This window comes from Dermacentor albipictus, chromosome 1, assembly GCF_038994185.2.
Source record: "Dermacentor albipictus isolate Rhodes 1998 colony chromosome 1, USDA_Dalb.pri_finalv2, whole genome shotgun sequence".
In the NCBI taxonomy this organism is placed as follows: domain Eukaryota; kingdom Metazoa; phylum Arthropoda; class Arachnida; order Ixodida; family Ixodidae; genus Dermacentor; species Dermacentor albipictus.
In genome coordinates, this window is record NC_091821.1 from 480098371 (window position 1) to 480113773 (window position 15403).

Genomic DNA, 15403 nt, shown 5'->3' on the forward strand with positions numbered 1-15403 from the left:
GACTAGGAACCGTAACGTACGTTGTGGTTGGCGCTGCAGGTGTAGGTGGCGCCGGTGCGGCCGCTGCGATGCTCCGTGGCGAGGACAGGGAATGTTCCACCTCCACCATAATTTTACGCGGAGGACGAGTCAGTAAGACGAGTAACTATTTACAGGTTATATTTACAACAGCGGTTGCAGCGCTGACCGGTCAGACGCACGGTGCGAGCCCAGTTGGTTCTTCCTTCTCTTTTCTCGAGTGATGGCGCCCACGCGCCTCGTTCAAACAATCTAATACCACACGCTTGTAGCAGTATCATTCATAGTCCTGGGGCTGATTCGAGCCGTTAAGCTTTAGGATTCGATCACCCAATAATTTCCCGCCTGGTGGTTGACCAGCGGGATTGGCATCGTCAGCTTTTTCCACCATGCTTAAGCTTGTGCCCATGCTTGTTTATTTAAAGTGAACTAGTTCTCGTCCTAATTTCTTCATCGATGTTCCTTACATGTTTTGTGCCCCGCACTAAAAAAAACGGCGAAAATTCGTCCGCTTAGGTGTGAATGAAGTTCATTCCCGGAACACTTGATGAATGAGAGAGAAAAGCAATGTGCAGATACCGCGCACTGTGAGAATCTATGGTATGCGAATCATTTAGCAGGTAACTGGTTGTCGAGTATTAGTCAAATTTTCGCAAAACAATGTCAGATTAATCAAAGTGTTCCTGCAAATTGAGTACTCCTGTGTGTAGATCGCGAGCATACGTGTGTGTGACGACAGCGACCCGATGACAACCACGTCATGGGCGATCGTACGACGCCAATGGCACGATTTATACGCCGGCCGGTCGACGCGTGCGTACGACATGGAGATTGGTTTTAATTTGGTAGCGGACGAACCTAAGCGAGAGAAATATGAATCGGGACGTCATCAGTGATTACGCGTCGTACAATCGTACCTAGATATGGCTATTTTATGCGGTGTATCTTAAAATGATGATCGCCTTTGCACTTCTTCGGAGAAATGTTAAAACTTGGCTAACTTCGGCAATCATGAAGTCTGTACAACGTCGCGCAGGTTCTGCATACAGAGTACGCTGCTACGAGAAAATTACTTGGAAGAGTGGACAAGTGCCGCTGACAGTGCAGTCTAACACTGCGCCTCAAAGCGCGAGCTGTCGCAAGGGAACAAGACGACAAAATTGCATAGGGTGCACGCTCCTAGTATTACATAGAGCTGGCTGTGTTTGGAACGCGAGAAGCATGCATACAAAGCGGTCCTATGTCGCCTCTCTTGTTTTCTGCGTACTTCAAGCCACTGTACTTCAGAATTTGATTGGGGAGGCGGACAATGTTCCTCAGGACACTGCAATAAATTTCTTGTCAATTCTCCGTAGATAGCATTCATGGCTACAGCGTGCTATGGCATGAGGTTAAGGTACTAGCGTATGCAGACGATAGTGCCTTTTTTGCGAAGACAAACCAAGCATCGAACTAATCGTAGGTACCGTGGAGCGATTTCGTATTGTTTCAGGCTTTCAGATGAATGATTCAAAATCTTCACGTCTGTGGTGTGAGTCATGGTGGTCTACGTCTACTCCTATCGCTGGAATAGAGTGATCTGAGGTGCCCCCAGAATACCTTGGTGGTCCATTAAACGCCGACAAGTGCATAATATTAGACAGAGAGAGTTCCAGCCCAAGAACGCTACGTTGACTCCATTGTGCCGGACAACCATTCAATTTTCGGTAATGCTGAGCCATGCAACACGTTCTTGGCAACAGAACTTTTGTATATACTATGCATCATAAGTGCTCCACTGTGCTAGATGGTACATTCAAATTTCTGACTGCGTATTTGCGACTGTTATATTGTCTTCGCGTTATGAATCTGTGAGACGAGATAACTGGTGCACCAACTAGCCCAGAAGCAAGTTTTGCTAATTTCATGCCGGTTTGTGCAAGCAGGCTGGGCTTAGTACATATGTATGTGTACGCCAGTATGTGTATCTCCTGCTTTTTTTGTGACAGTTCGCACCCTATAGATCGCGATTTCTTACAGGTCAACCTGAGGAATGCTTTACCTAACCTAGTGGTTTCACCAGATATTTATTTGCGACCATGCGTTTGAGGGTTTATGCGTGAAGCGTATTCTCGGTTGGTTTTCTAACGGTGAGGTTCTCAAATGAAAAATTATACTATCACGAAAAATCCTTTGCAGAGATTTAATATCGATGTTGTTCCTACCACCGCTTTACAGCGCAATATACCTTGGCCTGCCAGGACAGGATGTACTAGTTCGTCTGCGTAAAATGACTGTAGGCATTCTACAAAAACGTTTTTTTTTAATTCGCCTTCTGAAACCCTGCCTGTCAGGACCTGGCTGCGTTCAACATAATATTTCGTGACATCTATTATTCGTCGATTGTTTGAGGTAGCTGAAACAATTGAACGCTGTTTTACAGGCTGCAGGGATGCTATTTTATTTTGGGATGTGCTTCATCGCACTCTTCGCAAAGACTTCTATTTAAATTCTGAACCAGTTGTGGAGATGTACCCTTTGACATGTTTCTACTCATTGGAATGTATAATCTGCGAAAACACGCATGTTGGATGGAAATGTCGAACCTATAATTTCATAACCAATTCATTTTATTCACATGATCGTCCATCTAAGAGATCTATACAACCAAATCGAATGTCGTCTATATCCGTAATCTGTATTTGTAAGGTGCTTATCCTTATCACCATTTTAGTGTTTTTTTGTGAAGATTGACGGCAACCCAAGCGGTGCGTTTCCTGCATTAAATACCATGAAAGAAAAAGAAATCATGGCGTACTGGTTAGAACATTAGGCTGCTGCCCTCCGCGACACTGGTTCGATTACCTCAACGGCCACATAATGTTTAATTTTTTTTTTACGACATGAGAGACAGGAACCGACCTACCACTAAGTGCCAAGAGTGAGCCAAAGAATGCTTCGAATTAATAAAGGAGGTGTGGATAGTTGGGGAGGTTAGCCAGCCGTCTGATTGGCTACTCTGTGCGGGTTGAAAGAATGTGGGGTTGGAAAGAAAATGGACGAAGCAAGCGCGTACACATTCCAGCGGCGGCAGGAACCGTTGTGAAAGTCTTTATGCTGGCCCCCAGACATTGGAAACCTCAGCGACGTAGATATAGCCATCTGTGCGTAGTTACCTTGGGAGACCTGTGAATAAGGCTGCATGTGTCGCATGTGGGGCTGGTTTTGATGAATAACGAAATAGTGCCTCCATCTTATTACTTTTGCGCATGGGAACGCGAGCTCACATTTAAATGCTAGGCACTTCAGGTGCTTTTTGCCATCCTGTGCTTGTTCGCTCGAGACAACCTCGAAAGCGTCTAGGCTATGTTCGTTATCTTTACAGCGTAGGCCGCGGACCATTCCGGCGGTTTGACGAAGAGCTACGTGCACGGGTTTTCCCAGCTATAATGCCGAGCCAGATGCTTGCACTGCGACGTTGTAAAAGGGATCGGATAGCCAGCGCGACTGGTGAACTGCTAGCGAATCGTGTAAGTCTTCTACGAGCGCTGCGTTTACGCAAGTGTTTGTTAGCCTGGTTTTGCGAAGTGTGCGATGCGAGAACGCACACAGGGAGATAGGGGGGGGGGGGGGGTGCGACCTATGTTGGAGTCAGCTGAAACGTGCAGAGGAAGCACGTTTCATTGGGGTGTGCTGTGCTGTGCTGTGCAGTGGGGTGTGCTGGGGTTCCTCTATTTATGAATGTTAAGGAGCGCAAACTCCGAAACTCGGGTAATTTACGCTGATAATAGCGGTAGATCAATTACCCCGTTCCTCTCTAATTCGGTGGTTCTCTAAAGGAATCCCGAGGCATAACATACAGGATGAGCTGTAAATGTGTACTTCTGTTTGGAAAGGACGGATTTTGCCTTCAATTCGTTTACAAATTATTCGCTGTGCCCTTCTGCTATATTTTTCCAGGTGAGGTATATAAATTCTGCAGGGCCAAAATCCAGGATTGTCGTGTTCTGCTGTCTGGCAATAAACACAAGCCCGTGAGCTAAAAGTAGTCCACTAAATAGGTTGGACACAAGCGTTCCACAAGGCAAATTGCAGTAGATGTTTGAAATCTGTCATAGCAAAAAGCACTGAATAAATAGAAATGGTGATTTCAATGAAGAAAACATGAGCCATACCACTCTGAAAGTGGCTGACGAGCGAACCTGTTTAGCACACGACACAGAGGTGGCACATAATTTTGAACAAAGGTACGAACTTATTTGTTTTCTTGATGGATGGTCATCGTGACAAAAGGCACGCAAACTCATTTATTGTCTCGATCATGGTAATTATTTCACTCGCAACTACAATCACATTCTTTGACAACGTCAAAATCGATTCACTTACGCCGGGGGGTGGTTGGTTGGGCCGGATCGGTGTGGGATCGCAAGGGACATGTCTGCAACACGGAACGCGTAAACCGCTCCATTTCCGGTAGCGACACATCCACATTGAAATCACGGGCAAGGATAACATGGGTAGTGTCATCGCAGCTAATTCACGCAAAGTGAGTAGCGATGAACCTTACGGGATTACGAGTCATTGCATTTTTCCTTGCTTAATGGAGTATGAGCCATTGCTCACGGCGCTATGAGCCATTGATGACAATTTTCGACATGCGCTTCTGTATGATGTATGCGTGGTTAGAAAGAGTTTAAGCACTGTTCGCTTCACTTTGCTAAATGCTTGTAGCCTTTGCCTTACAGGGCTATGAACCATTTCATTTTTGTTTGCTTACGGGAGCATGAATGCTTACGGGGGTATGAGCCATTGATGATGATCATTTTTGTTCACGGAAAACAAAAATGCATGGAAGCTTAGCCACATACAGCCATCTTTGTAAAACAAGAAGGAAATGCCACAGTTTTACCCGAATAACGCAGCATTCAGAGCGATACCAAGCGCGGAACTCACCGGACGGAGTTCCATTTATACGCGGGTGCGACATGATGGCGTGACGCAGCAGACAAGTCGGTTGTTGGTGGGCAGGAAAAAACAGTAACCATCCATGTCCTCTACCAAGCGTCTAACAACAGCACTGGCTGCAGCGCTGGAGGCCTAGCACTTCGATAGTGCACGAAAGGAGACCGGCGGGAGACCATTCGATGTTAGTCAACGCTCTTGCTACTTGAATATGTGAGTCAGCCTAGGCACAACGGTGGAGAAGTTGCTTTGCGCGAGTAGCGTGCATTTGTCCCTAGGCGTGCCGGCACTGCGGAGTGCGGTCCAGTTCGTTTGCGCTCCGCCGCTGGCTGCCCGCGCAGTGAGGCAGTTGGGACGGAGGCCCCACTTCGTGATCGCTGTGTTTGAAGGGGGAATATTCTGACTGGTGTTGTATAAGTCGCGGGATTGCATTTTTTGCGAGCACTGCTTCGGTAGGGCACATGTAACCGGCAAACGGAGGCCTCAGGAGAGCACCTGAGTATTAAAGCAGGCGGCGCAGGATCTCCAGGGCACCGAAGCGGTAGCGGGGGGAGCAAAGCTGAAAGCAGGGCGTCCTGTGGGTTCGGGCAGCGGAGGCCGAAGCGTGCGAGGGGGTGCTCGCATAAAAAATTGGCTGTCCGCGATAGCGGTCAGCCGATCTTATACTCCCCTGGCACGCGCAGGCCTCTGCGAGCCCCTACACACGGAACATTCCGGGTTCTAGCTTTGATGTCCCCGTTGACGCTTTAGTGTCCTGGAGGCGCCGCAAATAATGCGAAATAATGACACAATGTTTTCGTTAATAAAAAAAAATTGTCAGTGGCTTAGCTCGGCTATGCCAGGATATACGTAGCGAAAGCTAAGGCATAGCATGGTTAGCCTTGGTTAATCTCGATTGCCAGTCCAGGTTAGTCTGGTTGTCTAGCTATGTTGCGGCGTTTAGCGAGTCGTTCGGCGCGCTGTTCGTCTGTTTCCTCGGTGATTCGTTTCCTCGTCATCTCGTTCCGATGTAGATTCCAGGCCTCCTCCTGCTTATCAGAATTGTCGCCGACCATTCTGCTGCCTCAACTGTGGTTGCGATGCACGCGAGCTTTCGCTTTCAATCCTCCGACATGTTATCAGGCATGCGACGCAGCTGGCAAAGCGAGCGGAGGCGAGCGCGACGACGAGGAACTCGGTGTGACTTCATACCAAACGATGGCGGCGGAAAGGCGCGGCGCTGCACAGTGGCAGCACACCTATGGCTCGGTGCTACTAGGGGTGTATGCGCAGTAGTGACTAGGGAACAAGAGAGAGAAATATCCGCGGCGAGGCGCGCGTTCTGACGTCATGTGCCTCCTCGGAGCACCGCCACGGCGAAATCGCAAGTTCGCGGCCAGTAAAGCTTTCGCTTTAAAAGACGATTGAGTAAATATTGTCACGAGCTAATGCAAGAGTAAATAACAGTACGAGCAGCCAGACATGAAAAATGCCATACCCTAAGCGACGGTTCTCGAGCTGGCGCGGGATCTTTGACTTCGTCGTCTTCTTTGCCGTCTTGCTGGGCATGCAATGCTGACTGTTCGTTGGCTCAAAACACTAGGTGGCATTATTCCCCCTCCCTATGAAACATCGACTCGATGCTCAAACACAAGACGTACACGAAAAATGCGCAAATTAGGTAAGACAAAAAAAGGGGGGGGGGGTACGCCATACGACACATACGGGCATGCACACGAGGCAAAAAAAAAATGGGTTCTGTCGTCGGGAACAAAGAAGAAAAAACGCTTCCCAATTCTTTGGAGGACGACGCGACGACAGCAAGAAAACAAGAGGTTGTTTCACCAGCACACTTAGCACCACCGTGTAAAATACGGCTTGAGGCGGACGACATGTACAGTCTCTGCGTGTGGTAAATGGCGCTTGGGCGATGGTAGGTCTCCGTCTGGAATCACTTCATAGTTCACGTCGCTTACACGCCATAGTACTGTGTATGGTCCCAAGTACTTGCTCAGGAGTTTCTCGTTGAGGCCTCGCCGTCTAATGGGGGTCCAAACCCAAACTTGGTCACCAGGCTCATAGGTAACTTGTCGATGGTGAAGATTGTACCTTATTGCATCTGTACACTGCTGCTGTTTTATGTGGACACGGGCCAGTTGACGTGCTTCCTCGGCACGCTGAATGTACTCTTCGACGTCAGGAGCTAACTGGTCGAGCTCATCGATGTCTTCATACGGAATCATGGCGTCTGGCATTGTTTGAACATCTCGACCATAAACGAGGCGAAACGGCGTGAAGCGTCCAGTTTCCTGCGTGACAGTGTTGTACGCAAACGTTACGTACGGCAGGATTTCTTCCCACGTTTTGTGCTGCACATCCACGTACACAGAGAGCATGTCTGCCAGTGTTTTGTCCGATGACCGAGCACGGGAGGAGAAGACAATCGACGTTGTAGCTCCGTAAAGGCAGTCTGTTCTTCATCAGTCCAGAGGAATGACACGTCGTCCCGTGTAAGGCAAAATAGTGGCTCTGCAATCTTCAAAAAACTTTCAATGAAGCGTCGATAATACGCACACGAGCGCAAAACCGTCGTACACTATTCTTGTCGGTTGGAGTGGGAAAAGCAGCTACGGCAGCAGTATTCTCGGGTTCGGGCCGAACTTATGCCGCGCTAACGACGTGACCAAGGAAGTTCAGTTCCTCGTAACCGAAATGGCATTTCTCTGGCTTGAGTGTAAGTTCAGCCGATCGAATGGCTTCGAGTACATTCCAAAGACGCCGAAGGTGCTCGTCAAAAGTTTCCGAAAAGATAACGACATCATCATGATAGACGAGGCAGCTTTTCCATTTTAGGTCAGCATCCATCATTCACTGGATTGTGGCTGGCGTCGAACAGAGGCCGAAAGGGAGTACTCTAAATTCGTAACGGCCGTCCGGAGTCACAAACGCAGTTTTCTCGCGGTCCCGCTCACCTACTTCAATTTGCCAGTAGCCACTCTTAAGATCGATAGAGGAGAAATACTTCGCGCTCAGCCTATCCAGAGAATCGTCTACGCGAGGCAACGGGTACACGTCCTTCTTTGTGACGTTGTTTAGCTTCCAGTAGTCAACACAAAATCGAAGCGTGTCATCCTTCTTTTTAACAAGAACGACTGGGGACGACCAGGGACTGCATGAAGGCTGTATTACTCCGTCGTGAAGCATTTCCTGCACCTGCGTTTGAATCGCGTGTCGTTCGGTCGGGGAAACACGATAAGGCTGTTGCCGTATCGGGGCACGTCGTCATAGGTGATGATACGGTGTTTCGTAATCGACGTTTGACATATCTTCGACTACCGTGCAAAGCAAGAGTGGAACTCGAGCAACAGCTCGCGTAGGGGTTGTTTGTTGTCTTCAGGAAGCGTTGGACTAATGTCGACGTTGCGAGGTGCTCCTCGCAACGTCGATTGCCTCGGATACAAAACACTCAGTGACATCGGCAATCAGGTCGGCGTAGGTGATGACAGTATCGGGGAAAAGGTGCCGGTGTTCGTAGCTGAAGTTCGTGACGATAACCTCGTAATGGCCAGCATGGAGATCAATAAGGCTTCCTGCTACGCAAACACCTTGAAAAAGCAGGAGAGAGTGATTGCTTTCTGCGACCGCTTCACAATGTAATAGTCTGTCACATGCCGCCGGAACCACGACACTTGCACGTGGTGGTAACGTGACAGCGTCGTCGATGACACGAAGAGATGCTCGAGGGTTGATGGTGTTGGTCGTCGCTGTGGCGCTCTTTGTCGAGAAAGTGACAAGGCGTTGTCGAATGTCAATGATAGCTCCGTGCTCCCAGAGAAAATCCATGCCGATGATTAAGTCTCGAGAAGACTGAGGGAGAATGCTCAAGCTGGCAACGAAGGTAGAGCTGCGAATCTGTATTCTTGCCGTGCACATGCTGAGTGGTGTGACGATGTGCCCGCCAGCTGTACGAAATGGCGTTTGATTCCAAGGCGTCGTCACTTTCTACACAAGGGTGGCCCGTTTTTCGCTGATTATAGAATAATCCGCTCCAGTGTCCACTAATGTAGTCGATTCACGACCGTCGATCAGTACAGGACTGTGCAAGGAAATTCTTCTTCTGTAATCAGCAGGTACTCTCGTCGTCGATGTATCGTCGTTCCGCGTACACGTCAGTAGGGGTCCTTGAGCATGTCCAGGCTGAGCGGCCTCGCACCCGAAGGCCGCTGTAGTTAGATTTCCCGGTGCGGGCTGGGCGACCGACCCCGCACCACGCTCGAATACGTACGGCGAGTCGGAGAAAACCGCCGCGGTGAAGGGGAGCGTGACTGGTGTCGAGTTGATGGGGATCCACACTGCTGAGCAACGTATTCTTCAATTTCAGGGGGACGCTGGCCGAACCTAGGTCGCGGCGAGTTTGCTGAAAATCCAGGTAGTCCGATCTCTCGATAGGGGCACCGTCGGTAGATGTGCCCAGCTTCGCCACAGTGAAAGCAAAGGGGACGGCGATCAAGTGCCCGCCACACGTCTGATTTCCTTGGGGCCTGTCGGCGGTCCTGGTAATACGAGGCCGCTTGGGCGGGCTGTAGCATGGCCGGGCACGCGGTGCGAAGCGGGGAGGGAGGTGGGGCAGGTTGCCTCAAAGCTTGCGCATACGACATGCGGGAGCTGTCAGTTCTTAGCGGTCGAGCTTCTGTGTTAAAGACTGGTTCTCTTAGCGCTTCCGGTACTTCATCACGGAGAACGCTAGACATAGAGTTGAGCGTCGGCTGTGAGTGTACCGACAGTTTCTGGAGTTCTTCGCGGATTACTGAACGAATGAGCTCTCGAAACAAATCGACGTGGTCCCCGAGAGCTGCGAAGTAGTCTGTAGGTGAGGCAGCGTTCACTTGGCGTTCGTATGATGGTGCCCACTGCCGAAGCGTCTGTTCCATGGTGACGGCCCCGGAAAGAAATTCTGACACAGTCTTCAGAGGACTGCGCACGAGACCGCCGAACAGCTGCTCTTGCACTCCGTGCATCAGGTACCGCACCTTTTATGCGAAGCATATTACGAGAGCTCAACCCAGCTCCTCAGGCGCGGCGGTGTCGCCTTGAAACCACGTGACACCGTGACGTCACGACAGAGGAGAAGTGGCTTTGGCTCAACTCTTGCAAGACGGGCTGGGTGGGAATCGAACCAGGGTCTCCGGAGTGTGGGACGGAGACGCTACCACTGAGCCACGAGTACGATGCTTCAAAGCGGTACAAAAGCGCCTCTAGTGAATGCGGTGTTGCCTTAGAAACGAGCTGTTTCTAAGGCGTGCTTCTCTTGCTCAGGCGCACATTTCGTTGCCGCGCCGAACGCTGCTTTGCTCGACGCTCACCGCGTCCAATGCGGGGCGCGTAGTCACTGCCCTGTAGCCCATTGTCTTACACCCCTTGGCGGGTCGACGGGAACGCTGTCGCGTTCCACTCTTGAAGGCGAAGCAGTAATGCATGAGTTGTTTCTTCGTCTAGCCGAACCAAATATAGCCAAGCAACAGCAGTTCACCAGGCTAAACAGTGGTTCAACAACTAAAATAAAGGCTAGTATGCTTCGCATCCTGGGCTTAACCTTACCTAAGCCACAGCCATTTTTTTTTCTTCCGACATGCTGGGGTAGGCTCGTCGAAAGAGACGCCTCATGTCCTCGACATACATTGCGACACCTTCGTTCGGCATTCGTATACGGGACTGGAGATCACGCTCAGCTCGCTCTCGGCGATCAGGGTTCGCATACGTCTCAAGAATCCGGTGTTTGGATTCTGCCAATGAATTTAGGGCATCTGCACGGTTCTCGTACCAAACACGTGCACCGTCGTTAAGGCTGAAATATACGTTTTTCAGTTTCTCTGCGTCATCGCACTTGTTGAACGCAGCAACACGGTCATAGTGCACCAGCGAATCTTCAAGATCCTCATGTATAGCGCCGTGGAAGGGATTCGGCGTTCGCGGATTGAGTAGCGTACAATGAATCGGCGTTGTGCCTTCCACACCAATTGGGGTGGTCGGAGCTGCCATTTTCTCTGGCAGGAGTCGGAACTCAGGGGGTTGTCCACGGATCCTTCTGCTGGCGTGGTGTACAGGCGTAACCACCAGTACGGGGCTGGAGCTCCTGCTGCTCGGATGGGTTTGGTGCATAGATTAGATTACCCCGCGCCTCCACCAGTTTGTCACGCACTAAGGCAAGAGTAATTACCAGTACGAGCAGCCAGACACGAAAAATGCCAGACCCTAAGAGGCGGTTCTCCAGCTGGCGCGGGATCTTTGACTTCGTCGTCGTCTTCGCCGTCTTGCTGGGCACGCAATGCTGACTGTTCGCTGGCTCAAAACAGCAGGTGGCAATATAATTGCGTCCAGCCGCCAACTTGCGATGCTAAGTTCAGCCCTACCACGCCCTGCGACTTCTGCCGGCATGCCTAGGGACAAACGCATACAACACGCGCTAAGAAACTCCTCCGTAGTGCCTAGGCAGAGTCGTATATTCAAGGAGCTAAAGTCCCCGCATTTCCTCTCTCGCACCCGCTCTTAATCGCGCATGCGCGCAAACGTCCGTCGTCTCCGCAAGTGCCACGCCCCGCTGTATCCCTTAGCAATTAGAAATTCGCGACCCGGCTATACAAAAAGGGCGACGCACGCGACGTGGCGATGCCCTCTTCCCTCACTCAAGAACCATGGCGCGCTAGTGCCCGAGCAAATAATTGTTCCCTCTCTGGCGCTTAGCCGAGGTGCTGCCTCTGCTCCGTCGAGGAGCGCTCCTGCCGAGAGCGAGGGTGACGTGGCATCGCGGCGATGTCCTGTCTACACAGTCCCCACACAGCACTTGGCGTACAAATGCTGCAGCAAGCGTTCGCTTTCACCCGCTCTGCTCCATCGTGGCGCAGCTCATGCGGTGGCGTCGCAGCCAATGCGAACTCCGTCGAGGCGCGCTCGCGTCTTCGCGTCACAGCCAATGACAATGGTAGTTCAGGTGCAGTATCGTTCCTACAGAGGACAGGCGCCGGCTTTTTCGCTGAATGGGTCATCTGACGCTTTCGCACCCAAATATTCAGCAGTTTTATGTGGAAATACTTTGATCGGATTATTATACACACCATAGTGGGGTACTCCGAAATAGGTTTCATCACCTGAGATTCTATAATGTTCGCCTAAATCTAGGTATAGGCGTTTCTACATTTTGCTTCCATCGAAATGTGTCCGGCGCCGTCGGGATCCAACCCATGGCCTCGAGCTCAGCAACGCAACGCCACAGCCACTGTGCTATTATAGGCTACAGCGATTATAGGCTACAGCGATGGGTAGCCAATTAAATGCGGCTAGCCGATAGAAGAGTAACTTCTAACTGTGCCGATTTTTTATGCAGCGGTTTAAGGTAACCTCCATGACTCACGAGCGTATTTGACTCGTCTAGAAAGAGTTAGGTAAGCATAGCCAAATGAAGTCAGGCTGCGTGGACAAGTAAGCGTTTCGATAAAGCTTTGTCGGCACTGCTCTCAAGGAAGCGCATGCCGTCGCACTTCCATTGCAGTGTGACAGACAGCAAGGCACATTGCTGCGTTCTGACTCACAGCGAACAGAGGCGCCACAGCTGGAAATGCAATTGTTCTTTGCTCTTGAGCATGTACTCGTACGGCCGGAAAACGTAGTGCGCGTGCCATTCATAACACGTGTGCTACGCGTCGCACTGGCCGTACTGCTGTTCCCTCCGTGCAGTCGTGCAGCGAATAGGGGTTGCCTTTTTCATTTGATCTCTTTACGCACCAGCTTTATGGTCGTTGCAGCCCAATGGCTGGCCAAACTTACAATTTTTACAATGCTACAATTAGCATTGTAAAAAAGGTCGGCGACAATAGAGCACGAACGCTGTTATTTCGACGAAAGGGCATGACCTAATCCCTGGAGTAAATTTTAGAAATATATATGCAGCCTTTCGGTATGACCTATGAATTATCCTTCCAAAATAACGGCACAATATTTTCATTGCTACAGAATGCACAAATCACGAGTGCGTGGAGCAACTTCGGGTAGCCGTCTAAAATGAGCGCGTTTAAAATGTTCAGTAAGATTTTCCCGAATATATTGAAGTTGCTCTGGAAGTCAAAGAGGAAAGTGCCTCTCTCCTGAAAGGAGAGCACAACGTTGCTACTTGCGGGAATTGATTAAGCGACGTAGAAACAGCTAATATAACAAATCTCTGAGGGGACGCAGAATGCGAAGACGTAAATAGTCAGACGCACTTGCGCGATCTGCAATCTTCGTGGTAGCTCGGTGCCTACGCCATACTGCTGCTGAGTGTGAGGTCGCGGGTTCGTGTCGCAGCCGTGGATATTGCACTCCGATAGAGGCCAAATGCATCCCTACGGCAACCTCATAACCCAGTGTGCAGTTTCTGAACAGTAAAACCTGCGATTTTCGATCTATCCTAAGGATTAGAAACAAGACAACTAAAAGCCACAATACAGGCGATTTCACGCGGCTCATCGATTTCACAGGATTTCCGAGGTGCCGAGGGTCACCAGGCAATGCACGGCGTTCGCGACTGCTAGCCGGAACCCCGCCATACAGTCGCCCCAGCGCATATTTATATCTGTCACCTTGTCTAGTTACCCATCGCGCCAGCTGCCGAACAGACCAGGTACGACGCACATGCGACATAAACAAGCGGTGCGCCGCAGACTTCCTTGATTTATTAGTTGAAGCTCTCTCGAAACTTCACGCCTATCTTTTCTCCCCTACCTCATAAAATTTGCCGGTCGTAAGCGTCACTAATGAACGTGCAATCCATTATTGGTACAATACCTCTCTACTCCTAAAACACACACACAGACGCGCCCATACACACATCTGCACGCGTAGAGGCGAATTCGGTTTTGCGGGACGCTCACCTCTTTCAGGTTGGGCCACCGGTCAGGAGTCACGTGAGCATGCAGGTCGATCTTTGGTGTCGACGTTGTTGACGGCGCACTCATGGCGGTGGCTTGCTAGTCAGTGCGCGTGCTTTGTAGTTTCAGTTCCGCTCTCCGTTAGACCGTACCAACCCTACACGGCGTTTGTCTGCACCGCAGACCCGGGCCACACTGCCAGCTTGCGGGCGACGGATAAGCAAAAACCTCGTTGTTTCTCCGTTTATAGAGACAAGGCTGCTGATAGCGCGAGGGTGGGCTGTCGGCCGCTCGTACTCGTGCCTTTACGGCATGTCCGACGCGCTCCACATTTCCGCTCTGTCTTTCCCCTGCTCGTTCTCGTGTATTGCGGCAGAGACACTGTAGTAAAACGAAAAGACGAGCCCTCGAAGGAAATTGAAGGGCGACGGGTGGTTATCTGATAGCCAGGGCAGAGGGAAAATCTTTAATGAAGTATCGTCGCATTTTCACCCGATTTCCGAGATTCGTGATTTTGTGCACAAGTTTCCGTCCCTTCTTAGTACTGGCACGATGACGCGAAAGTGGGAATAAGTTCGTTGCGATTTTCTAGCCTTATCAGGTGGGACTTCAAGTACCAGTGAGTATAGAAAACCGAAAAATTAGTATGCCATCCGAACGAACTCTATACATGTAAATGCTTGCAGAAAAAAAATCGTAGATATCGTTGTACAACAATTTTCTTGCACTACCGCTAGGGTTCTAATAAAGCATTGACCATAGATATTTAGTTAGTCTGAATATTATGAACGACACCAGTAATACCAGAATATGAAACTACAGTTTTCCAGTTGACCTCCTGGTTCGGAATTATTTTGCTACACTTTTTGGAAATAAAATGACCGACGCTTGCGAAGATTTATATGCTTCGTATCCTGACGACACTGACGCTCCATCCTCAGTCGCTCCGCGAAGCTTCTCCAGGCACCGGAAAAAATTCGCATGAATAATTTGAATACTTGCGAATCTTGGGCTCAAGATAAACCTGCTCTGAGATTGTAGCTTGCACAGACGCCGCCGATCGATGCACTGCTACTGGGCGTACCAGGAAGGCTGCATGCTGAACTGCGGGTCGACCTGCACACTTCACTGATGAAAGCAAGGATTGTGCTGCGCACGTGGGCTCACGGCAGCTGTGAACGCGACACTGTGATGGCGGACTCCGAAGCATCGCGTACTGACGACGCGACAGCACAGGTGTTCGGAAACGAGCTTTCCACTTTGCATTGGTGGGGACGCTCGACTTTCACGCATTCCCTGATATTGCTTTCCCCGCATGGCTCCCGTCTCCTGTAGCCCGGCTTCGCCGCGTCGCTTGGCGCCGGTGGCAGTTCGTGTGGTTGCAGAAATGTACGAGAGATGGCGCGAGTGTTGCCTTGCTAACGCCACCTAACGGCGGGGCTACGCAGGGGCAAAAGGAAGTAGTCTGTTGCTCCTGGGCCTGGAGTCGGCGAGTGGCACGGCAACTACGTTTCGCGTATGCGCCGACCCGCTTCGCGGTACCGTTCTGGGACAGGCTTTGGCGT

General features: G+C 50.4%; 1 protein-coding gene across 3 annotated transcripts in view; it reads right to left on the reverse strand.

Moving 5' to 3' along the window:
- LOC135901437 (2-amino-3-carboxymuconate-6-semialdehyde decarboxylase-like) overlaps nucleotides 1–15006 on the reverse strand; it is a 94825-nt gene extending 79819 nt beyond the window's left edge. The window contains exon 1 of one of the 3 annotated variants that reach the window (XM_065431244.1): nucleotides 13842–15006. In XM_065431244.1, the coding sequence (XP_065287316.1) occupies nucleotides 13842–13925 (84 nt within the window). In that variant the 5' untranslated portion in view covers nucleotides 13926–15006. Of the gene's footprint in view, nucleotides 1–4950; nucleotides 5123–13841 lie in introns of those variants that run through there. The other 2 variants (XM_065431241.1, XM_065431242.1) reach the window with 2 other exon arrangements.
- Nucleotides 15007–15403: the final 397 nt, after the last annotated feature.